Source organism: Leucopleurus acutus (genome assembly GCF_964270905.1).
Source record: "Leucopleurus acutus genome assembly, chromosome: 2".
NCBI lineage: Eukaryota > Metazoa > Chordata > Mammalia > Artiodactyla > Delphinidae > Leucopleurus > Leucopleurus acutus.
The window spans coordinates 40,065,255-40,089,614 of NC_139143.1; the positions used below are offsets into that span (position 1 = coordinate 40,065,255).

The 24,360-nt window shown below is 46.0% G+C and overlaps 1 protein-coding gene across 1 annotated transcript in view; it reads left to right on the forward strand.

Annotated features, from left to right (window-relative positions):
- Nucleotides 1-8,239: 8,239 nt before the first annotated feature.
- ADORA1 (adenosine A1 receptor) overlaps nucleotides 8,240-24,360 on the forward strand; it is a gene marked incomplete at both ends in the record, with an annotated part of 31,734 nt that continues 15,613 nt past the window's right edge. The window contains one exon of the mRNA XM_082833427.1: nucleotides 8,240-8,580. Within this exon, the coding sequence (XP_082689553.1) occupies nucleotides 8,240-8,580 (341 nt within the window). The remainder of the gene's footprint in view (nucleotides 8,581-24,360) is intronic.

Genomic DNA, 24,360 nt, shown 5'->3' on the forward strand with positions numbered 1-24,360 from the left:
CCTAGGTCAGGTGAGGATTTCGTTGATAGGCTACTCAATGTGCTATTTTTTTTTCTTTACATCTTTATTGGAGTATAATTGCTTTACAATGGTGTGTTAGTTTCTGCTTTATAACTAAGTGAATCAGCTATACATAAACATATATCCCCATATCTCTTCCCTCTTGAGTCTCCCTCCCTCCCACTTTCCCTACCCCACCCCTTTAGGTGGTCACAAAGCACCGAGCTGCTCTCCCTGTGCTATGCGGCTGCTTCCCACTAGCTATCGGTTTTACATTTGGGAGTGTATATATGTCCATGCCACTCTCTCACTTTGTCACAGCTTACCCTTCCCCCTCCCCATGTCCTCAAGTCCATTCTCTAGTAGGTCTGTGTCTTTATTCCCATCCTGCCCCTAGGTTCTTCATGACCATTATTTTTTTTTTTTTTTAGATTCCATACATATGTGTTAGCATACTGTATTTGTTTTTCTCTTTCTGACTGACTTCACTCTGTATGACAGACTCTAGGTCCATCCACCTCACTACAAATAACTCAATTTCGTTTCTTTTTATGGCCAATATTCCATTGTATATATGTGCCACAGCTTCTTTACCCATTCAACTGTCAATGGACACTTAGGTTGCTTCCATGTCCTGGCTATTGTAAATAGAGCTGCAATGAACATTGTGGTACATGACTCTTTTTGGATTATGGTTTTCTCAGGGTATATGCCCAGTAGTGGGATTGCTGGGTCCTATGGTAGTTCTATTTTTAGATTTTTAAGGAACCTTCATACTGTTCTTCATAGTAGCTGTATCAATTTACATTCCCACCAACAGTGCAAGAGGGTTCCCTTTTCTCCACACCTCTCCGGTGTTTATTGTTTGTGGATTTTTTGATGATGGCCATTCTGACTGGTGTGAGGTGATATCTCATTGTAGTTTTTTTTTTTTTTTAATTTTATTTATTTATTTTGGCTGTGTCAGGTCTCCGTTTCTGTGCGAGGGCTTTCTCTAGTTGCGGCGAGCAGGGGCCACTCTTCATCGCGGTGCGCGGGCCTCTCACTGTCGCGGCCTCTCTTGTTGCGGAGCACAAGCTCCAGACGTGCAGGCTCAGTAGTTGTGGCTCACAGGCCTAGTTGCTCCACGGCATGTGGGATCTTCCCAGACCACGGCTCGAACCCATGTCCCCTGCACTGGCAGGCAGACTCTCAACCACTGCGCCACCAGGGAAGCCCTCATTGTAGTTTTGATTTGCATTTTTCTACTGATTAATGATGTTGAGCATTCTTTCATGTGTTTGTTGGCAATCTGTATGTCTTCTATGGAGTATTGTCTATTTAGGTCTTCTGCCCATTTTTGGATTGGGTTGTTTGTTTTTTTGATATTTAGCTGCATGAGCTGCTTGTAAATTTTGGAGGTTAATAGTTTGTCATTTGCTTCATTTGCAAATATTTTCTCCCATTCTGAGGTTTGTCTTTTCATCTTGTTTATGGTTTCCTTTGCTGTGCAAAAGCTTTTAAGTTTCATTAGATCCTATTTGTTTATTTTTGTTTTTATTTCCATTTCTCTAGGAGGCGGGTCAAAAAGGATCTTGCTGTGATTTATGTCATAGAGTGTTCTGCCTATGTTTTTCTCTAAGAGTTTGATAGTGTCTGATCTTACATTTAGGTCTTTAATCCATTTTGAGTTTATTTTTGTGTATGCTGTTAGGGAGTGTTCTAATTTCATTCTTTTACAAGTAGCTGTCCAGTTTCCCAGTGCCACTTATTGAAGAGGCTGTCTTTTCTCTATTGTATATTCTTGCCTCCTTTATCAAAAGTAAGGTGACCATATGTGCTTGGGTTTATCTCTGAGCTCTCTATCCTGTTCCATTGATCTATATTTCTGTTTTTGGCCAGTACCATACTGTCTTGATTACTGTAGCTTTGTAGTATAGTCTGAAGTCTGTCAGGGAGCCTGATTCCTCCAGCTCCATTTTTCATTCTCAAGATTGCTTTGGCTGTTTGGGAGCTTTTGTGTTTCCATACAAATTGTGAAATTTTTTGTTCTAGTTCTGTGAGAAATGCCAGTGGTAGTTTGATAGGGATTGCATTGAATCTGTAGATTGCTTTGGATAGTAGAGTCATTTTCACAATGTTGATTCTTCCAATCCAAGAACATGGTATATGTCCTCATCTGTTTATATCATCTTTAATTTCTTTCATCAGTGTTTTATAGTTTTCTGCATACAGGTCTTTTGTCTCCTTAGGTAGGTTTATTCCTAGGTACTTTTTTCTTTCTGTTGTAATGGTAAATGGGAGTGTTTCCTTAATTTCTCTTTCAGATTTTTCATCATTAGTGTATAGGAATGCAAGAGATTTCTATGCATTGATTTTGTATCCTGCTGCTTTCAATGTGCTATTACTGGACTAGACCTTGTTAATGGTAGCCAAACGTCTCTGGACTGCCTGTCTTACTAGTCTGTTACAGTCCAGGAAATGATTCATTATTGTTGCTTTTTCCATATTTAGAGTTACACTATTACAATCGTTCATATAGAACTATGTGATTGGTCAGCTGCTTCAAGTCGCCTAGTCATCATTTTATCAGAGGCTCAGTCATACATTTGATAATGCAAGAACAACAATTTTGTAAATCAGGCAAAATACAAATGCCAAGAACTTCCATTAGGTGCACCCCAGTATATCCCCAGTCATCTCAGTCAATTCTATACCTATCCTTATCTTTAAGGGAAATTATATATTGGTTTTATTCATAAGGCACCCAACCCAGTTTCCTAGTGTTATTATGCTGGTTGTCCTTAATATGGTTCCCAACTTAAGGGGGACCTTAAACTTAAACGATTATAGCCTGGTGTTAGCCATATAAATCCATCCCACAACTGAGGGAGTTTATATTCCTTGGCTGAAATCTTAATTGTTGCTCTGACTGAGCTTGAGTAACTTTAGAAGAAAATTCATATTTATGGTCAGAGTCAGAGTAGGTATTATTAAGTGGCCAGGTGAGGGGATCCCACCTAGTAACACCAGATCAGTAATGAGCTGAACAGAGCTATAATTTCTTTCTTCTAGAATAATTCTCTAAGGGCCTTCCAATTAGAGCCTTGGAGTGGAGAAATCCACCAATGTAACCCAGAAATACTGGATATAGGTAATTGACCATAAACCTAACAATTGGATGAACTTTAACTCTGCATAAGATTGTGATATATAGTTGGTTCATAAGCAAAGGTGTGAGCAATTATCAAAGTAATTGGTGTAGAGGCCTGGTCCAGCATCTTGGGTCAGCTCTCTACTTCAGATGTTGTCTTCCTCTTATCCTAGTCTGGTAGTTTCTTCTCTGCTTGAGCATTGTTTTAAGGTGATTTTAAGGTCTGAAGTCCTCTCTATAGGCTGGTTCAGTGCAGGAGCCCTTTCTAAGAGGACATACTAATCCAAGAGTCAATTCTCTTCAGTTTTGCTGTGCACAAGCTACTTAAGAGTACTTGATAAGGGTCCTTCCATCTAGGTTGGAGATAGTCTTTTAAATTATGTCTTTTCCAGTATGTATACTCCCCTGGTTTCAGGTCATGGGGCATCTGATCTTCATCCAAAGATAGATTACTGAGATAAGCTTCAGAAACAAACTTAGAGTGTTTTTTAATAATTCAATTAAACTTTACAATAATATAACATAACAGCAAAGAGCTATGTGTGAAGTCAGTCTTAGGCAGTGAATACAGACCTCAATTAACAAATTTAGAATTTAACATCCACTGAAACATAATCTTTTCTCTCTAAAATTACCTTCATTTCTACCAAATACAGCCAAGTTGACTAATTTGTTTGCAAAATAAGTCTGGTTTCAATAAACTTGGTCTAATGACTCATATAATTGGTCATACAGGCTTTTTTAACATTTGGCTTTGTTGTAACTTGTCAGAAAGTTCTTACTATGAGTCTTCTTGAAGAGGAAGCATTTTTGCAGGCATAAGTGTAAAACAATAACTGTCTATGAATGACAAAGACTTAAGAAGGCACAGTTAAACACCTGATACGATGTCATTGACAAAGAAACTTGGTTACTGCTGTGACATACAACATTTTAAGATAATAACTAGAATTATGACTGATAACATTTTACCAGGACATACCATAGTTTTAGAAATTCCATATAATTTCTAGAATATCTAGATTAAAAACATTTACCCATACAATATAACCTAAGAAGATTTATTACCCATTTGACAATGCTTCCCATGTAATTAACATACCAAACGAACCTAATTAGTTTAATATCTTTCTTTGGGATGTTTTAGGGCCCCTTAAAGCATCCCAAAGTTAGCTAGAGGTCAAAGAAACTTCATTAGAATTTGATTTGGGAAGTTTGTCAAAAAATAACAAAAAGGTTTTAAAACACTTGGTCAAATAGGATCATAGGTCATTGTGAAATAATACTTATTCACTTAACCAAAGTGACAATAAAAGATTTCAAAGACAAATACAGAACAAATCACTGAAAAGGTAAAGAAGCTTAAAATCTATTATCAAATGTAGATCGACATTTTAAGAAAACTTTGTACTCTTTACAGAGAGAAAAACCAAATTCAAGTTTTGTACCAACTTACTTTTAAAATTTATTTACTCGATTAAAGTTATTCTAAATTTAGCCAATTCTGACCATGCACAAAACTCTTCTCAAGGTTCCTTTCCCACAAACCTTCCATCACTTTCTGTACCCATATTAGTTTTTCCCTTATTTTCCCCATCCAGAAACAACCAGCTCTAGGACAGAATTACTTTTCCCTTAGTGAAATGCAGTTCCATTCCTCATACCTTCCTTTAATGAAAATACACACCCTACTTTCTTGCTACATACTGAAATGTTTCCTTTATTATTTCAAGTAGCTTTAATGACATATTTAAATTAGAATCCTCAACTCTTAAACACCTTAATTTCTAGTGAGAATGAAAAAGTAAGCAATTGGGAACTGTCTTCTACATTAGCATTCTGTAGATTGAAAAACATAAATACCAATAATAACTTCTAAAAACAAATGTGCTTTTTATAGAAAATGTCTCAGTGTGGCACCAAATACATTTATTAATAATCCTCAATACCTTTAGTTTCTCTGTAAAAGGAAGCCAATGTTCAGTAATTAATGTTTCAGTATCCTATTTTATTTGGGAATGACTTAGCTATTCAATAAACTTCTATCATTTAACTTAACTAAGCACAACTCTAAACTTTTAAGTTACCAAATATCTGGAGAGGTTTTTTTTTTTTGGCGGTACATGGGCATCTCACTGCTGTGGCCTCTCCCGTTGCGGAGCACAGGCTCTGGACACGCAGGCTCAGTGGCCATGGCTCACGGGCCCAGCCGCCCCGCAGCATGTGGGATCTTCCTGGACCAGGGCACGAACCCGCATCCCCTGCATCGGCAGGCGGACTCTCAACCACTGCACCACCAGGGAAGCCCTGGAGAGATTATTTTTAAGTAGACATTCTTAAAATATAATTACTCCTAAAGAGTTCACCCAAAAGCTCTTATCTCACTTACACTTAATTTACTTATAAAAGTACTGATAAAAATTTCATCATACCAAGTTATTTTTCTTGCTGACAAGTTTGCAACGGATGTAATAAGATCTTATTTGACTTCTATGAAATCTAGGTATTGATACAATAAAAATATTACACTTAATGTTGATGACTCTAAAGACATATCTATATTAATTAAATCTACAAACTTTAACTTTAATACCAGGTATTATTTTAATACTGAATATTTCCCAGTTCACATGAACACAAAATTCATTCTGGCAAGTTTCCTTTCTGAGAAATTTATATAAGCACTTAATTTACTCTAAGCCAATTAAGTAGAGCTAATACCATCAAAGGTAAAGACATATATGCCAACATAGACATATAGACAGATACAACCAGAGATCTCATTTTAACACTTAGTCATGATTCAAGTATTACAATCTAAAACTCATTAGAGTGCCTCGTTCCTGATCTCTGCCCTGAGCTCCTGTGCTGAAGATCAGTGACTGCAGTGGCTAGTGACCTAACCCTTGTACAGGCAGATGACAAGTGGCAGTTTTAGTTGGCACCCTCCTCTCAGCAGAACTCCTCTCTTGACATCCTGAAACCCAACAAGAATGCAGTGACCTCAGTGACTGGGGTGTGGCCAGGTGGCATTGGGGTCTCCCAGCCTGACTCTCTTCGCCCTCATAGAGCTCTTTCCCAATATCCATGAACAAGGATTTCTCAAGTCGGGATCTTTGTAAGGCACCGGTCTGAGTGAGCATCTGCCGTGGGGTGGTCCTTAGGCAATACCAGTGGCCCACCTAAACTGAAACTGTGGCAGGAGACAGCCAAGAGTGGGATCAGGATGGAGCACAGTGGTGGAGAGCCCTGTGCTGGGAGTCAGGAGCATGGTTTCTTACTCTAGTTCTGTTAGGATTTGCTGTGGGAACTTATGAAATTCCCTTCCATCCCTGGGTCTGCTTTTTCATCAATAACATGTGGATATTGGACTGGATACCTATGGCTTAGGTACTGTGCTATGAAGAGGGAGAAGGAGGAAAGAAAAGGGGCACACGAGGAGGTGACACTGATGTAGATGACCTTGTGAAGCTAGGTAACTTCTCTGAGCCTCAGTGCCCTCTTCTGTAAAAAGGAAATTACTAGATAGAGGAGAAAGGAACATAATTACTCAGGATAGAGCCTGCAAAGCAATGCGTGCTGGACTATGCAGGGGCTGATTTCATGGGAAAGCAGGGTTTCAGGACTGAGGGGTCCGGGAGTGTGCCAGGACTTCCAACTGACTGTTGGGGGAAATGGAGAAGGGGGGCATCCTGGAGTCTTGCAGGTGAGATGCCTTGCTGTGACCGGTGGAGGGATCGCTGACACCCCACATGTGAGAAGAGAGGGAGAGTGAACACAGGGAGGCTGCTCCGCTGTCCACTCTTGAGACAGGATTCACACATCAAACCCTACGACAAGCTCACATTTCCCAGTTTTTCTCGCCCAGAATCACTGCCTTTGTTTAGAGGAGGGGATGGGGGAGGAGACAGAGGGCCAGGAGGGAGGGGCCCCGCGGTGCCGCCGCCGCCCCCACCCCCTCCGGTTGTGCGGAGCCCGACTGCCACTCAGCTCTGGCGCCGTGGGCGACGGAGGCGCCGGGTGCCCGAGTGGAGTCCCAGATAGCTGCCATCCCTCTGGACCTGACAGGCTGGCCCTGGATTCTTCAGGCATCCCTGGAGCAAGAGGCTGCCCAAGGCGTGGAGCTGGGAGGGCGCTTGGACGGAACCGTTCAGGTGGCTAGGAGCTCTGCCAGCTTTGGTCACCTTGGGTAAGTCTGTACCTCAGTTCGCCTCCGGGTCATCCCCAGTGGGGATGCAGGAAAGGGTTGAAAGAGGCGACTAGAATGCCCCCTTGGGGCAGGGTGTGTGCGAGGGTCCCTGGCAGAGCCAGACCGGGACCGGGGACTGCTAGGAAGCAGGAGCCAGCAGTGCCTCTGGTGGGTGGGCGCAGGGCATGTGTGCACTGCAAGCTGGGGAGAGGGGACCGCGCACCCTGGCTTGTTGCTGGGCTCAGTCCTCCAGACCCACGTCTGCCAGACCAGTCCCAGGTGCGAAATAGGGGCGCTACCTCTTTAAAAGCGTCCGGGCTGAGCCTCTGCCGCACCATGTGATTGCCTGAAAGGCCCGGCTAGGAGCTCTGCGGCGGGAGCCTGGAGGACCGTGAACTGCTACGCGCGGTGCTGAGAGCCCAGCCCTGCCTGGCGCGGCCTCAAGCCCTGAGTGGCACCAGGTGTCCGGAACTTTGGGCACAGCCTCTGGGACTCCCTGGCCACCAGCAGACAGGATGGTGAGCTCCCTGCATCCTGTTCTGTGGGCACGGGTAGGCAGAGCCAGGCACTGGGGACCCCTGTGGGGTGAGTGTGTGCTGGGAACTGCCTCACACCTGATAAAATAGCCGGTGGAGGAGTGAGTGCTGCTCTTTTATGTTGTCGAATGGATCCGCTGGGACTGATAAGGGGAGGGGACAAAGATCCGGCAGAGAAAGGGTTAGGGTACCCCACCAGCTTGGGCAGGCACTAGATGTGCCAAGTGGGGCACATCTCCAAAGGGCAGCTGGACTTCCAGAGCTGCCTGGGTTCCCCTCCCCTTCCCAGGCAGGCCTTCCCACCCCAGGCTTCCGTGACCACAGGTGCTTGCCTCCTGCCCCTTGGTGCCTGTCTGCTGATGTGCCCAGCCTGTGCCCACCATGCCGCCCTCCATCTCGGCCTTCCAGGCCGCATATATTGGCATCGAGGTGCTCATCGCCCTGGTCTCCGTGCCTGGGAACGTGCTGGTGATCTGGGCAGTGAAGGTGAACCAGGCACTGCGGGATGCCACCTTCTGCTTCATCGTGTCACTGGCAGTGGCTGATGTGGCAGTGGGCGCTCTGGTCATCCCACTTGCCATCCTCATCAACATTGGGCCACAGACCTACTTCCACACCTGCCTCATGGTCGCCTGCCCTGTCCTCATCCTCACTCAGAGCTCCATCTTGGCCCTGCTGGCAATCGCTGTCGACCGCTACCTCCGTGTCAAGATCCCGCTCAGGTGAGTCCAGAGCAGCTGAGGGTACCTGCTGTGCCCCATGCTGGGTGGCTTGAGGGCCATCTAGAGAGGATAAAAGGTAGAGCATAAGACCCCAAGTAAGCTGGATATTCTCTGGGCCGTTGTGCCCCAGCCCTCACTCTGCCTTCCTCTCCTCTGCCCTGCAGTATCAGGCTGAACTCAAGTTGAAGCAGGAGGGGGCTGGCTGGCTGGAGGAATGTGAACCTGGCAGTGCTCAGGACCCCAGAGCTGAAGCTCTGCTGTTCTCCTGACCCAGCCAGGGAACCTGAGGCTGCCTGTTCAGCCTGGCCTGGGGTGGGGCGGGGGCGGGGGGTGCGGGGTAGACAGTGAGCCCTGGTTGGGAATGAGCTGATCTCCACCAGTTCGAGGGAAGTGGAAGGGGCAGAGCAGATTGCTAGGGTGGGCTTAGGGTGGCACACCACGGACAGGAGTGCTGCTTCTCTAACCAGAACTGGGAAAGCTTCCTGAGGATACTCTTTCTTGTTCTGCAGATACGCTTGTGCTAGCCAGCTCCCTGCCCCAGGGCTATCCTGTTGAACCCAGACAGTCTGACTACCTCTGCCCAACTCCCACTTATGGGATCTCTGTTGCAGGCAGGAGGAGGCAGGCTCTTAATATTCCTGTTGTGTTGCAAAACCATGTTGTCTTTCCGGTCACAGCAGAGGTGCTTATGCTATGTCCAGGCAGCACCAGGGTGGGTGACCTAATAGTGGCAGTCCTGTCATGCAAGTGTCCAGTCCACATTGGGGCTCTTTCCCTGGGCCTGCCAGGCCATAATCTTGTCACCAGGCAGTGCCTGGGCCACCAAGTGCCAGCAAATGCCTGGGCACACTGCCAGTGCTGGCCTCACTGGGACATTCTTGTGAGGCGTGCTTGCCCCCTCGTTAAATCTTCTCACCAGCAGATTCCCTTTCTACTACGGAGCTCTAGACGTCTTCAGCACCTGCTGTCCCTGCAGTAGCTTCCATACCTGGGACATGGAGCCTCTGGCCTCACCTGACAACTTGCCCAGGCAGGCCTAGGCACCCATGTTTCTCCTGTTTGCATTACATTTGTACACATTTAAGTTTTCAAAGATTTTATAATGCACCATGGTTTTCCTCTTTTCATCGTGATCCTATAAGGGAGGTGAAGTAGGAGGTGGTAAAGGGGAAACAGATCCAGAGAACCTCCTGAAGCTGATTGGGAGCAGAGCCTTGATTCCACTACTCCCCTTCCTTCCTGATTCCCCCAGTGTCCCAGCCCCCTGATGGCAGTGTTCCTGCCCTGTTTACCTCCTTCACAACCTCCAAGTTTCCCAGGGAAGGTGAGGTGAAGACTGCTGCTCAGGAGAGAAGGGAAGACAGGGAAGGCAGCCCAGAAACCCTGTAAGCTCAGCCGCTGAGGGGCCTTCATGCTGCCATTAGCCCCAGGTTGTGGCTGAGCTATATACCAATGAACCTGATTTCAACCCATTAGCGTGGGCTGGGCCTCTGAGCCTGGTGATTATAACGAAGTGTTGCCACATTAGGAAAGTCATGCAGATACGTGAATATAGGAAGGCTGCTTAAGAAATCTGGTCTACTGAGTGGGTGCCAAGGCAAACCAAAGGCCTGGTTGTGATGTAACAGAGGTCACGGGCGCACAGAATGTGCCCTCCTTGTCCTGTGGGGATGGGGATGGCTGTGCTGGCAGAATTGCAGGCTCATTCTTCCAGAAGACAGCTTCTGTTGCTCCTTGCTCCAGCCTTGAAGAACTGGGGGTCTTTAGGAGCTATCGTTGGAGGGCCAAGGCAGAGGTATGCATAGAGGCTAAGAATGCAGGCCTGGGTTCAAATCCTTGCTGGGAATTCCTAGCTGTATGACCTTGAGAAAGTCACTTATTAACCTCCTTCAATTTTAACTTCCACGTCAATAAAAGGAGACATTAATGATAGTACCTTCTTCCTAGGGTGATTGGAAGAATATAATAAACTCCTACATATAAAGCACGTGGTACTGTATAATGCACCTGGCGGTATATGCAAGCCATAAGTGGTACGTTTATTTTGTAGTTTTATTATCATTGTTAACATATGGCTCAAAGTGGGTCTGAATAGGCAAGCCCTGCGCCCTCACCCCCCCACACTGATGCTTTTACATAACAACACATATGCCCTTATACACATGCACACACACATGGGCACACAAGACATACCACATTTCCAGGGAGGTGTCAAAGTACTGTTAAGTTATATTTATACATGTTTTTCTCCCTTGCTAGACTGTCATGCCTCAAGTGCAGCGACCTGGACAGTGGCCACATTTTGTTCGTTTGTACAAATTCTCCAGAATGCCTAGCATAGTGTCTGGCGCATAGCAGACACTCAGTAAATGTTGATTGAATTGGATGAGTTTTCAGAGCTCACATGGTTGTGCCTCAGGCAGGCCTTCCAGGGGCCTAACCTCTAACCATCGTGCTGTGGCCTGTATCTTCCCAGCATTCTACCTCAGGGCCCTGACCACAGCTGCCCTTATCAGCTCAGGTGGCTCCTTCAGAGCCACACTCCAGTAGTGCCTGAGAGAGGAGTCTTTCTCCTGAGTTAGAGAAAGGCTGCTGGGCCTAGCTTCCAAAGCTGGGATCCTGGAGGCTGGGCTGAGGTGACGGGTCACTCCAGGTGCCCCCGCAGGAGGAACAGCATGTGCTGCTGCTCTCTGGGCAGCTGGAGTCAGCAGGCTGCTGGGTCTGGGAGAACACCTTTCTGCTGGAGGTCCCCAGGTGCCTGGCTCCCTGCCCTGACAAGCCAGTCAGAGGTAGATGTGGCCTGGGAACCAGGGAGCAATACTGCTCAAGCATTGGTGAGGCATGTATGGGGCATTCAGTGACAGGAGTCAGCTGGGCCCCTCACCAAGCAAGGCATGGTTTGGTCAGTCAACCACAAATTTTATTTCCTTCCACTTGGCAGAAAGCCAAGAGGAAAAAATGTTCACGTGGTGTAGTGTGATCCAGTTACAAAAAAAAATAGCTTAAATTGTTGACGCATCAATAACCTGTGGTTATTTACATGTATTTTACAGGTTATTTGCCTGCCACCTCCACATGCTTGGTAATGGATACCCCATTCCCCTCAGCTCCTACTTCTAGGGAATCCCTGGGTTTTCTTGGGAGCACTCTGTGCCAACTTGATACCTACTCCAGGGGGCTTGTTATGGGGAGGAGTGCCACTCCCTGACCACCACAGCCCTCTCTGTGGGACGGAGACCTGAGCAAGGTCTGTCTGTGACCAGATAGGTTGGTGTGGGGTGAAGGGGTGATGGGTATTTGGGAGTCAGAAATACCTGAGTTTGAACCTTGCTGTTACAAACTAGCTGTGCAACCTTCTTGGTTAGGTTATTCAATCCCTGAGCCTCCTCTTCGCCACCACACCCCCTGTCACCGTCTGTTAAATGAAGGGAATGGATTCTGGATTCGAGGTCTCTGAGGTTCCTTTCAGTTCTAACTTTCTATAGTTCTTCCTGACCATGACTCCTGCTAATACTGTGTTGAAATCCTAGGAAGATTGTGTTGAGTTTTTTAGCTCCTAGTGCTTATGAGCTAGGCACAGCGCTATATATATATATATATATATATATATATATATATATATATATTTTTTTTTTTTTTTTTCCTTGCGGTACACGGGCCTCTCACTGCTGTGGCCTCTCCTGTTGTGGAGCACAGGCTCCGGACGCGCAGGCTCAGCGGCCATGGCTCACGGGCCCAGCCGCTCTGCGGCATGTGGGATCCTCCTGGATCGGGGCACGAACCCGTGTCCCCTGCATCGGCAGGCGGACTCTCAACCACTGCGCCACCAGGGAAGCCCAAAGTGCTATATTTTTATAGTTTTATCTCATTTAATGCTCATAGTTTCTTGCTGGTAAAAGTTATTGTTATCCCCATTCTAGACACGTCTATAGATACACTGAGGTCTAAAGCTCAGGAAGGTTCAGTAATTTTCCCAAACATCTTATCAGGAGCCAAGACAGGATTTGAATCCAGGTCTGTCTACCAGAGATGCCTTTAACCGGTGAGCCCATATGTGTTTTGAATCAGCCTCGAGAAGCTATAGGATTTATGGAGCAGTTTCCTCACGGCTGTCAGCGGGGGTGATTTTTCCCGTCTGATTTTTGCCATGGCCTCTGCACTCTGCTCCAGCCCATGCTTGATGCCTCTCCCTCCCTCCTCACCTTCACTCCAGTGGGCAGTTGAGCCCCTGGCAGCCCTGCCTCTGTCCACAGCTGGAGGCCTTCCCAACTGGGCTGCTGACCAGGAAAGTACAGCAGAGTGTGGGGGAGGCCAGACTGCTGGACCAGAGCTCTGGGAAAGAGATCTGGTAGATTAACATATGTTTGCTTTTAGGCATCAGTTTAGCCCTCTCCCCCGACCCCCCAGCTAGCCTGGGCTTTTCTGGACAACTAAAGTGCCTCCTGTGCTTGCACCGCAGCAGGTGACAATCTGTGGTCTCAGGGTCCCAGAACAGTTGCTCTCTGGTGGTACCACCTGCTTTCAGCAGAGGTAGGCCATCTCTAGCTCCTGTACGGATGGATTAGTCATTGGCCTAGAGTAGCTGAGAAAGAAGAGGAGTGATAGCAAGCCCTGATGCCCAACTCCCTCACATTTGGACAAGAGGAAACAGAGGCCTAGAGTTCCAGCATGTTCAAGGTCACTCAGCCACAGGCTCTTTTCTCCTCCTAATTCTGACTCTGGCTCCCCAGCCTTTGATGTAAAGGCTTACCTGCAAGGAACAGAACAGAGAAATTTCAGCCTCCACAGGTTAAGTCAGCAAATTAGTGGTGGGCTTAGTGGGGGAAAGTGATGGAAGGATGTCAACTTTGTGATTAAAAAGGTAATTTCTTTGTTTGAACTAGGGATAGCCTTCAGGTGGATTATGCTAAAGAGTGCTCTGGGCAATCCAGATTAGTATCAGTGGTGAAAGCTTCTCCCAGCTGACATTGGAATGAGTCCTTTAGGAGTGCTGCTTGGAAGCAAGGGAATGGCCAGGATACTTTCTGAAGAACCCCTCTACCCAGAGGTCATGGGGCAGAGCCTTGGAGGCTGTGTTGTGTTTGATATTTATTTCCAAGCATAAAATCAATCCATGTTTATTGTTAAAAATTTGAGAAATATAGAAAAGAATAAAGATGACAAAATAACCAGTAATTCTGCCACCTGCAGATCACTACTGTTAAATTTCTGGTGTTCCAGAAAATTTTCCAACATATATAGATGATAGATGATAGATAGATAGATAGATAGACAGATAGATAGATGTTAGATAATTATTTTTGCATAGTTGGGTGCATCTATGGTTTTTATATCCTATTTTATACACTTAATGTTACATTATAAGCATTTCCCCCATGTCAATAAAGAATATTTTCTAAGGATTTTTATAATGGTATAATATTGGATTGTCTTTTTATTCATCTTTTAGGTCTTAGCTAAAACAGCCCCTTCTTAGGGAGGCCTTCTCTGACCCCCTCCCCCGCTAGACCAGTTTCATTTCCTCTGTTAGTTACTCCAGGTGGATCTATTTTTCCTTCCCCATCTCTCCTGGCCCAGGTAGTTTTTCTGGGCTTGGTAAGCACCAAAAGGGCCAGGACCACATCTGCTCACATACCTGTGTAACCCCCATGCCTGGCACAGAGTAGGCATGCTATAAACGTTTTTTTGAATAAATGATTATCATATTTTATATGACTTTTATATTTTGTATGACTCATTTTTATAATTTTGACTAGATTATTACTGATTTTTAATTTTTACAAATAACACTACAGTGATACCCACAATTCACATTGTTTGTAGGATCAGAGCCAAGCCTAGAACTTTGGGTTTTGCCTCCTAGTAGATAGCACAGCTTCTGTCTGTAAGGATTTTCTTATAAGGTTAAATATTTCCCAACTCCCTTTCCTCCAACTCTCCCTGCTCCTCCTGCCCAGTTTCACCAAAATTGCAAAACCCCAGAGGTGCACCTGGCATTTCTCTGCCCATTTGCCCTTCTGGGCTAGGTAGGGCAGGACTGTCTGGGCCCCAAGTCTAGTCCATATTACCTAGTCTCTATTCCTCTTAGGCCTGGGCATCCTGTTTCTTTGTGTCTTAGTGAGGAGAGCAGTCCCTAGAGTAGAGGGCTTGGAGTATGGTACTTTCTGGTTGGCCTCATTTGGCAGGATGGTCACAGAACAGAGAGGAAGGAGGATACCTGGCTCTTTGAGCTGCATGAATCACCCCTTCAGCCTCAGCCTCCTTCTTAACTCAAGCCCCAAGGAGGCTACCAGCTGCCCAGGCTACCTATAGATTGATTTTGCCTGTTCTTGAACTTTTATAAAGGTAATTGAGTAGTATATACTCTTTTCTGTCTGGCTTCTGAAACTTAAAATTATGTCTGAGATTCATCCATACTATTGAGCAAAATAGTAGGTTTTGCTTGTTTTTTTTTGTTTTGTTTTTTCTCATTGCTGTTAGAATTCCATTGAATGAATGTGTCACGATTTTTAAATTCTGGATGTATTTGGAAGAAAAAAAATTTTTCTTATGGATTGGATATGGGGTGTGAGAGAAAGAAGAGTCAAGTATGACCAAACTTTTAGTTCTAAGCAACTGGAAATATAGAGTGTGCATTATCTGAGGTGGGAAAGGCTGCAGGTGATACAAGTTTTGGGAGCAATAAAAGGAGTTCAGATTTAGACACGTTGAGTTTGGTGTATCTATTAAATGCCTCGGTGGAATGTTGAGCAGGCAGTTGGATGGATATACAAGGATGGAGTTCAGGAGGAAGGTCTGGGCTGGGGATGTAAATGTGACAGCCATTGGCATGTAGATGGTGTTTAAATACGTGAGGCTGGATGAGATCCCCAGGAGAGAAAGTAGAAATAAAGAAGAGGATAAAGATGATATGATACTATACATAGAAAATCCTGAAGACACCACCAGAAAACTACTAGAGCTCATCAATGAATTTGGTAAAGTTACAAGATACAAAAGTAATATACAGAAATCTGTTGCATTTCTATACACTAACAGTGAAGTATCAGAAAGAGAAATTAAGGAAACAATCCCATTTACCATCGCATCCAAAAGAATACAATACCTGGGGATAAACCTACCTAAAAGGCAAAAGATCTGTACTCTGAAAACTGTAAGACACTGATGAAAGAAATTGAAGATGACACATGCAGATGGAAGGATATACCATGTTCTTGGATTGGAAGAATCAATATTGTTTAAATGACCATACTACCCAAGGCAATCTGCAGATTCAGTGCAATCCCTGTCAAAATAATGATGGCACTTTTCACAGAACTAGGTCAAATAATTTTTTTTTTTTTTTTTTTTGCTGTACGCGGGCCTCTCACTGTTGTGGCCTCTCCAATTGCGGAGCCAGGCTCCGGACACGCAGACTTAGTGGCCATGGCTCATGGGCCCAGCCGCTCCACGGCGTGTGGGATCTTCCCGGACCGGGGCACGAACCCGTGTTCCCTGCATCGGCAGGTGGACTCTCAACCACTGTGCCACCAGGAAGCCCCCAAATAATTTTAAAATTTGTATGGAAACACAAAAGACCCAGAATAGCCAAAACAATCTTGAGAAAGAAGAACAGAGCTGGAGGAATCACACTCCTTGACTTCAGTCTGTACTACAAAGCTACAGTAATCAAAAGAGTATGGTACTGGCACAAAAACAGTCACATAGATCAATGGAACAGGATAGAGAGCCCAGAAATAAACCCATGCACTTATGGTCAATTAATCTATGACAAAGTAGGCAAGAATATACAATGGAGAAAAGACAGTCTCTTCAATAAGTGGTGCTGGGAAAACTGGACAGCTACACGTAAAAGAATGAAATTACAACATTCTCTAACACCATATACAAAAATAAAGTCAAAATGGATTAAAAATGTAAATGTAAGACCGGATATTATAAAACTCCTAGAAGAAAAACATAGGCAGAACACTCTTTGACATAAATTGCAGCAATACTTTTTTGGATCCATCTCCTACAGTAATGGAAATGAAAACAAAAATAAACCAGTGGGACCTAATTAAACTTAAAATCTTTTGCATAGCAAAGGAAACCATCAACAAAACAAAAAGACAACCTACTGAATGGAAGAAAATATTTGCAAATGATATGACCAATAAGAGATTAAGAGCCAACGTATGTAAACAGCTCACACAAGTCAACATAAAAAAAAAACCCTGATTAGAAAGTGGGCAGAATAACTGAATAGACATTTTTCCAAAGAGGAAATGCAGATGGCCAAAAGACACATAAAAAGATAATCATCAGGGAAATACAAATCAAAACCACAATGAGATATCAACTCACCCTGTCAGAATGGCTGTCAACAGAAAGAACACACATAACAAATGTTAGAAAGGATGTGAAGAAAAGGGAACCCTCCTACACTGTTGGTGGGAAGGTAAATTGATGTAGCCACCGTGGAAAACAGTGTGGAGGTTTCTCAAAAACTAAAAATAGAACTACCATATGATCCTGCAATTCCACTGTTGAGTATATATCTGAAGAAAATGAACACACTAATTCGAAAAGATACATGCGCCCCAATGTTCATAGCAGCATTATTTACAATTGCCAAGATATGGAAACAACCTAAGTGTCCATCAACAGATGAATGAATAAAGAAGATGTGGTATATATATACAATGGAATACTACTCAGCCATAAAAAAAACAAAATTTTGCCATTTGCAGCAACATAGATGGATTTGGAGGGCGTTATGCTGAGTGAAATAAGTCAGAGAAATACAAATACCGTATGATATCACTTATATGTAGAATCTAAAAAACACAACAAACTAGTGAATGTAACAAAAAAGAAGCAGACTCACAGATATAGAGAACAAACCAGTGGTTACCAGTGCGGGGGGTGGGAGGGGTGGGGGCAATATAGGAGTGGGGGAGTGGGTGTAACATAGGCTTAAAGGTGTATTGTACAACATGGGGAATATAGCCAATATTTTGTAATAACTGTAAATGGAAAGTAACCTTTCAAAATTTTATAAAATTTTTTTTAAAAGTTTAAGAAAGCAGAGGAGAGGACCAAGGACTGAGCATTGAGAGTTTGGGGAGATGATGAAGCACCAGCAAAAGGGACTTAAGGAGAGCTACAGATATAGGAAGAAACCCAGAGCCCCAGGTGTGGTGTCCTAGAAGCCAAGTAGAGAGTATATGAAGGAAGAGCAAGAGATTGGCTGTCAAGGGCTGCCAATGGATCAAGTGAGATGAGGACTGAGAATTACCATTGGATTTAGCAAGAGCAATGTTAATAGTGGTAGGAGCAGAAAGTCTAGTTGGAGAGGGCTCAGGAGAGAAGAGGAATGGAATTGAAAACAGCTGGCGTAGATTACTTTTTTGAGGTATTTTGTTGCAGAGCGTAAAGGCATGGGGCAAGAGCTGTCAGGAGAAGTGGAAACAAGGCATTTTGCTTTGTTGTTTGCGAAGAAGGGACATTAGTATGTCTGTGTACTGACTAAGACCATCTAGTAGAGAGTGCAAAACTAATGATAGGGCAAAGGATAGAATTTCTGGATTGATGTCCTTGTTTAGGCAAGCAGGGCTGGGACTTAGGGCAAACACAGAGGGATTGGCTTTAGAGGAGCCTGGAGATCATCCAAGAGGCAGAAAGGCAGGGTATGTGGGTGCTGGTAGGTGACGTTCTCTTCAGAGTGTTTCGGTTTTCTTAGTGAAGTGGGAAGCGAGGTCATCAGCTGAGAGGGAGGAGGTGATGGAGAGAGTAGCAAGTGTGAAATAATTCTTTAGGAAGTAGGAGAAAGGCTAGACTCAGAAAGTCTAGTATAGTTGGAGGCAGCGTTAAGGGCCCACCTGAAGTTCGTGGTGATAAATTTGAGTGTTCAGATGCACAGGCCCAGGCATGGAGGAGGCAGCAAGTTCACTCCTTCACTAATTCAGAAGCACCAGACTCCATGCCAGACATTAGGTATCTTATCATGGCCAAGAAGTCGGTCCTGGTCCCTGCCCTCATGAAATTTAGAGACTATCTGGGAGAGAGCCAAGACACCGATCAACAAGGAGGTAGCTACAATTACAACTTGAGAAGTATTTGAGGAAGGAAGCCATCCTGGAAGTGACTGTGCCTGGCCCTTGTTGGCTTCTCTAAACCCTGTGTCAGTCCAGCCCTCACAGGGCTCAAGGACTAAGGTAGGGCCTTATAGGCCATGTGGTTCATGGTCAAGAGTTTGGATAGGATTCTAGGTACACATTGAAGCCTTTGAGTGCTTTAAGCAGGGAATGACATTATCCAGATTACATTTTTAAAATGTCAAGTCCTTAACCAAATATTAGCAAATCAAATCCAGTGACACATAAAAAGGATAATATATCACAACCAAATAGGTTTTATTCCATGTTAGAGTTAGAACCAACTGGTGATGGACTGGATGTACAGAGTGGGAGAAGGATCAAGTATGACTCCCCAGGATTAAGGCTGACGCCACAGGGTGGGTGGGGTGCCAATTCTGGAGATAGGGAAGGGTGGGGAAGGGAGGGATGGGGAGAAGATTCAGATCCTAGTAGGTACTCAAGTGGTAGTGATATAATGGCAGGTCCACTAGTGGTCTCTCTCTTGCTCGTTCCCCAGCTTCTGTCCCTTCATGTGGTCCAACAGATGGGCCCCCTTTTGCCTCATGCAGCACCAAAGAAGGAGTCCTTCAAATATCCAGCAAGTTTCCTGGGTGCCTCCAGCTGCCCCATCTACTGTTCCCACCTCACTTCTCAGCAGGCTTTTGGCTTTCTTAGGCTGAAACCACAGCAATAAGGACATGTGGCTTTGGGCTCCCTAAAGCTTCCAGAAGGAGACAGCAGAGTTGGGGGTTCATCCTTCTTGCCAGGCTTTATTCAGAATGAGACACAGTAGCTTCTGTGATAGCTAAGGCCCCCCAATTCTCTACCCATCCTCAGTCAGGTGGTCACTCTCCCTGGATGCTCTGTGCCTCCACAGCCTCATTTCCCACCCTCATCGCTGGAACCCACTAGTGGCCTGGCACTGGGGATTGTGTTAATCCCCTGCACAGTGGTCGCTCCTCCCCAATTCCTCAGCAGGGTCCTCTCACAGCTGCTATATTGGGCACTGGGTGGCCCAGTTTCAGCTAATGCAGCAGAGAAGATGGTCAGTCAATAAGCAGGCAGTTATCAAGTATCGGCTCCAGCCTAGCCCTGATGGGCAAAGCAGGAGGGCTGGGGGAGCCCCAAGGCTAGCATAGGGCACACGGGGACAGGGTCTCTGTCGCTCTGGATGGCTTGGTGGAGCACTGTCAGCTCTTCTGTGCAGAAACTATCTTTTGCCTTGTGTAGCAGAGAAAGCTTTGCAGTGCAGTTGGTGAGGTTGGTGCAGAACCTGAGGGCCAGACCTTGCAGCTCTCACCATGCAGCCTGCTCTCAGAGTCCACAGGCTTCCAATTCTCTGCTTCCCACCCCTGGGAGAGCAGGGGCCGAGATTACAGCAGAGCAAGAGCTACTTCTTAGCCCTTTTTTCTAGCCCAGTGGAACCAAGAGCTCTGCTGCACACCCACCCAGCTAGAATGCAGTGTCCCAGGCAGTGATTCTCTTGGGGGCACCAGAGGGAAAGGTCTGTTGAAAAAAAGCCCCTCTATCCCAGATTTTTTGTTTCATTTTTTTATTGAAGTATGATTGACTTACAATATTAGTTTCAGTTGTACAACATAGTGATTTCATATTTTTATACATTACAAAATAATCACCAGGATAAGTCTAGTTATTGTCTGTCACCATACAAAGTTATTACACTGTTATTGACTATATTCCCTATGCTGTATATTACATTCCCATGACTTATTTTACCCCAGATGTTTTTAACGATCACCTTTTCAGAGACACATCTCTCTCCCCCTGCTTTATGGAGGTACGCGAGTCGAATGAAGGGTAAGAGCGGTCTCCCCAGACAGAAAGTTCAGGTACTTGGAACTGTGTCATCTTGGAGTAGTTACCTAACCTTTCTGAGCCTCCATTTCCTCTTCTGCAAAACAGGCTTCTTAATACTTCCTCTAAAGGTTGTAATGAGGCTTAGGGATGAGATACATTAAGAGCCTGGCACATAGTAGGCACTCAGTAAATGGGGACTGTTACTATCGTCAAATAATCCAAACTTGGTTCTCACATACCACTTGCTGTGTGGCCACTGTAGTTCCACTGGGACAAGTCCTCATCGAGATGAGTTGCATACTCTGTGAGAGCAGGGTGTGGTTCTCTCCATCTGCCTCGCTCATTGTATTTCAGTACCTAACAACACATGCCTGGCTGGCACTCAGTAGGTGGCTGAATCAGTGTCTGTGGGGGGAAGGAAGCCTTAGTGGGGCAGACTGAGTAGCCAGGTAGAGAAGAAGTTAGTTGGTTATTTTACATTCACTCACAGAGGGCAAACTCAGGTACTGGAGAGTAAAGGGTTATTTCATTAAAACGTCCCCAGGAGATGAGAGGAGTAAAGGGTCTCGCTCAAGCTTACCTGGCAAGTTAGGGGGGAGTATTCTGGCCTCCTGACCCCCAGCTCAGCTCCTGTTGGTCCCCGTGCTCCTGTTTCTATGAGGAAAGGGTGTGAATAGTCCCTCCTGAGCTCTGCTTGTCTTCCCAAGGCCTTGTCCAGCCCTTCCTGGACGGTTGGCCTCTGAGGGAGCCGAAGCAAGGGCTCCGCTGGGGGCTGGCAGCTCCGTAAACCCTCTCTGGGGAGGAAGACATTCAGTGTGTTTGGGGACTTGCTGTGCTCAGCAGACACACCTGCCATGGTGGCCCATCCTCTGCAGAGTAAATACAACACCCCCTACCCCACATTATGGGCTCCTGGGGCTGCCATTCTCAGATGGCCCAGCAAGGGCTGGAGAGAGACGCAGAAACCACTCAGCGGCTCTGTCAGGCTCAGGGGCTGACAGTCTGGGAGCAGCCAGCAAGCCAGAGAGGGGTGTGAAGGCATGACACCTTCCCTCTGCCGTCATCACCTGTAATCATGACAGGAGGCCGCGGTGGCTTCAGGCTCTTAGTGGTGTGTGTGTGTGTAGGGAGCTATAGCTTTTTTTAAAGGTCAAAAAATTATATCCTGGGTTTTCAGACCTTTCATTCAGTTCTGCTTGCTCACCCCTGCCCCCGCCCATCCCAGTCCCTCATCCAAGGCCTTGTTGGGAAGAGTCCCAACAAGGCTCATCTCTTTCCTGTTTGTGCCCCACCCAATCCTCATGCCCTACCCCCACCATTAATCTTCCTTGACGTAGGAACACCGTTTATATGTTCAAGTTAAGAAATGTTTTCTGACAACACAAGTCCTGCCCTCAGTGGCACAGACTCACAGTCTCTTGGGCAAGACTGACAATTTACCAGCTGCCACGCAGCAGGAGGCCTGAGCAAGCCTGGCGCACACACAAGCACACAGGGCCAAGGTTACTCCCCCAGCCTAGGATGCTCAACCCCACCCCACCTTTTACCTGTGCTCAAAACTCACCTTCCCTGCCTCCTAGCCAGTTATATCTTAACCTGTCCAGGCCTTGGAGTTGAGGAGAAAGATGAAAGAAGGATGTTTAACATCTAAGACCATGTCTAAAACACACACACACACACACACCCCCCTCAGAAATCTGTTCCCTTTTCTTTCCTAATTCCTACTCATTCGTTAATAGTCAACTCAGATGACACCTCCTCCCAGAAACCTTCCTTGTTTTGGTGTGTTTACAGCTCCCCATGCTCCCCTGTAACACAGCCCTTGTCAGATTGCACCGAGGTAACCTCCTTCACTGGCCTGTGAGCAACTTGAGGGTGGGGTCCAAGCCTATTCAACTCTCCTTCACAGTGTCCAGCATGGTTTCTGCCCATTTTTGGTATCTAATGCCTGACCAGTAAGTGAATGGTAATAGTAGCAAGTGACTCTCGAACACCTAACGCTTGCTAGGCCTTTGCGATATACTTTATGTGGATTCTCTTATTTAAATCCTTGCACAATTTTATGAAGAGGCACTAATAGTGTTTTCTAATAGTAATAATATATTCCTATTTTCCGCATTTTCTGAGGAAGCTGAGGCTCAGAGAGGTTAAACAACTTATTATTAGTCACACAACATCTAAGTGTAACTGGAATTGTTGAATGAACAATTGAATGGATGAATGAAAAGACCTGCATTTGAGCCTTGACTCCAACCTTACTGCTGGGTGATTTTGGGTAAATCACTTACTTCTTTGGGTCTCAGTTTCCACACCTATAGAATGGACACAATTCCTTATGCCTACTGCAGAGAGTTGTCTATAAAGGAGTGCTCTCAGAGAGGAAAATGGCTGCATTGTTCAGGGATGAGTTGGTTCTGGGTGTGTGTGTGGAGGCTCCCAAACCCCCACCCCAAGCTGTCCTCTGGCCTGCAGAGTACCGCCCAAGAGCTGGCCTGACTGCCTGGCACTGAGGTGGCAGAAGGAGCTAATGTTGGCTGCCGGGCTATGGGTACATGAGTGGAGCAGAGACCCGAGAGACAGACACAACTGTCACCGGGAGGTAAGAAGGATCAGGAAGTGGGTGCTGCCGCACGCCTGGCAGAGGGGCTGAGTTTGTCTTTGGAGCTGACGTTTAAAGAGAAAACCTCTTCCCTCTTCCCCCTCGGGTGTCGTGCCACACTGTCTACCACCTGCTCGAGCTGTAGACAGCTCTCCTGGCTGCTGGGAGACGGTGCTGCATCTCCAGCACTCAGTGGAGTGGAGGCCCCACACCAACAGCTCCCTGACCACACGAGGTGGGCAGGCGCCTTGGGCCTGGTGGGGAGGGAACTCACAGTGACTGGATGTGCGGGCTACTGCTGGGCTTTAACTCCTCCATGATGGGCAGCTCCAGGGCCTCAAGGGGTCTGCACAGGAGCGGTTGTCACCTCCCACCGCTGAAGTCCACGCAGGCAAGGAGGGGCCATTCTCTAGGCCGCAGTCTTCCCGTCAGAACATGGCCTGAGTCTGAGCTCGGTCTACTGTCAAGGGTTAAAGGAAAAAAAACTTGGGAGGAGAATCAAGAAAAGGGGAACCCCCTCCCAAACCAGGGAGACCTGATCCCCCAATTCACTCAGTACAGAGAGAGACCCGGAGCCGGAACTCAGAGGCTGGAGCTCAGTCTGCCGCTGTACCCATCTGGACAAGCCACCTCACTTCCCCGGCGCTGCATCTTCCTCAGCAAAGGGGACTCACAGTCTCTGCCTGACTTCTCAGGGTTGCTGCAAAGATCCAGCACGCAGTGTGTGTGCTGAGTCTGAGGAAAGAAGGGATGCTGAGAGGCACAGAGCTCTGAGTGCCTTAGGCGTCAGGCTGGCAATGCTGGTCTCTCAGTCCTGACTCTGCTACTTACTTGTTCTATGATCTTGCCCAAACTCTCTGAGCCTCAGTTTTACACGTGTAAAATGGAAATAATGACATCTTCCTCATTGGATTGTTGAGGGGATTACACGTGAAAATAATGTAAACCCACCGTCTCTCTCCAGTATCACAGGGGCTTGTTCTTCCCCTTTCCTGCCGTTTCATGGGAGGGAAGACGATGGATGGGTAGCGGCATGCACATGTGTGTCTCTCTGTCTCTGTCGCGGTTGGGGCAGACAGTTAATACAGCCACACTCAACTGTGGCTTGAGAGGTTCCTTTACATGCATGCCATGGCCTCACGTTGGTGAGCTCCACCTGGGGAAGTGGCCGTGGCACGGCTCGGAGGTGCATAGAGCCATATACACAGGTGAGGTGTGCTCTGTCACTGTTCTGGGTACAGT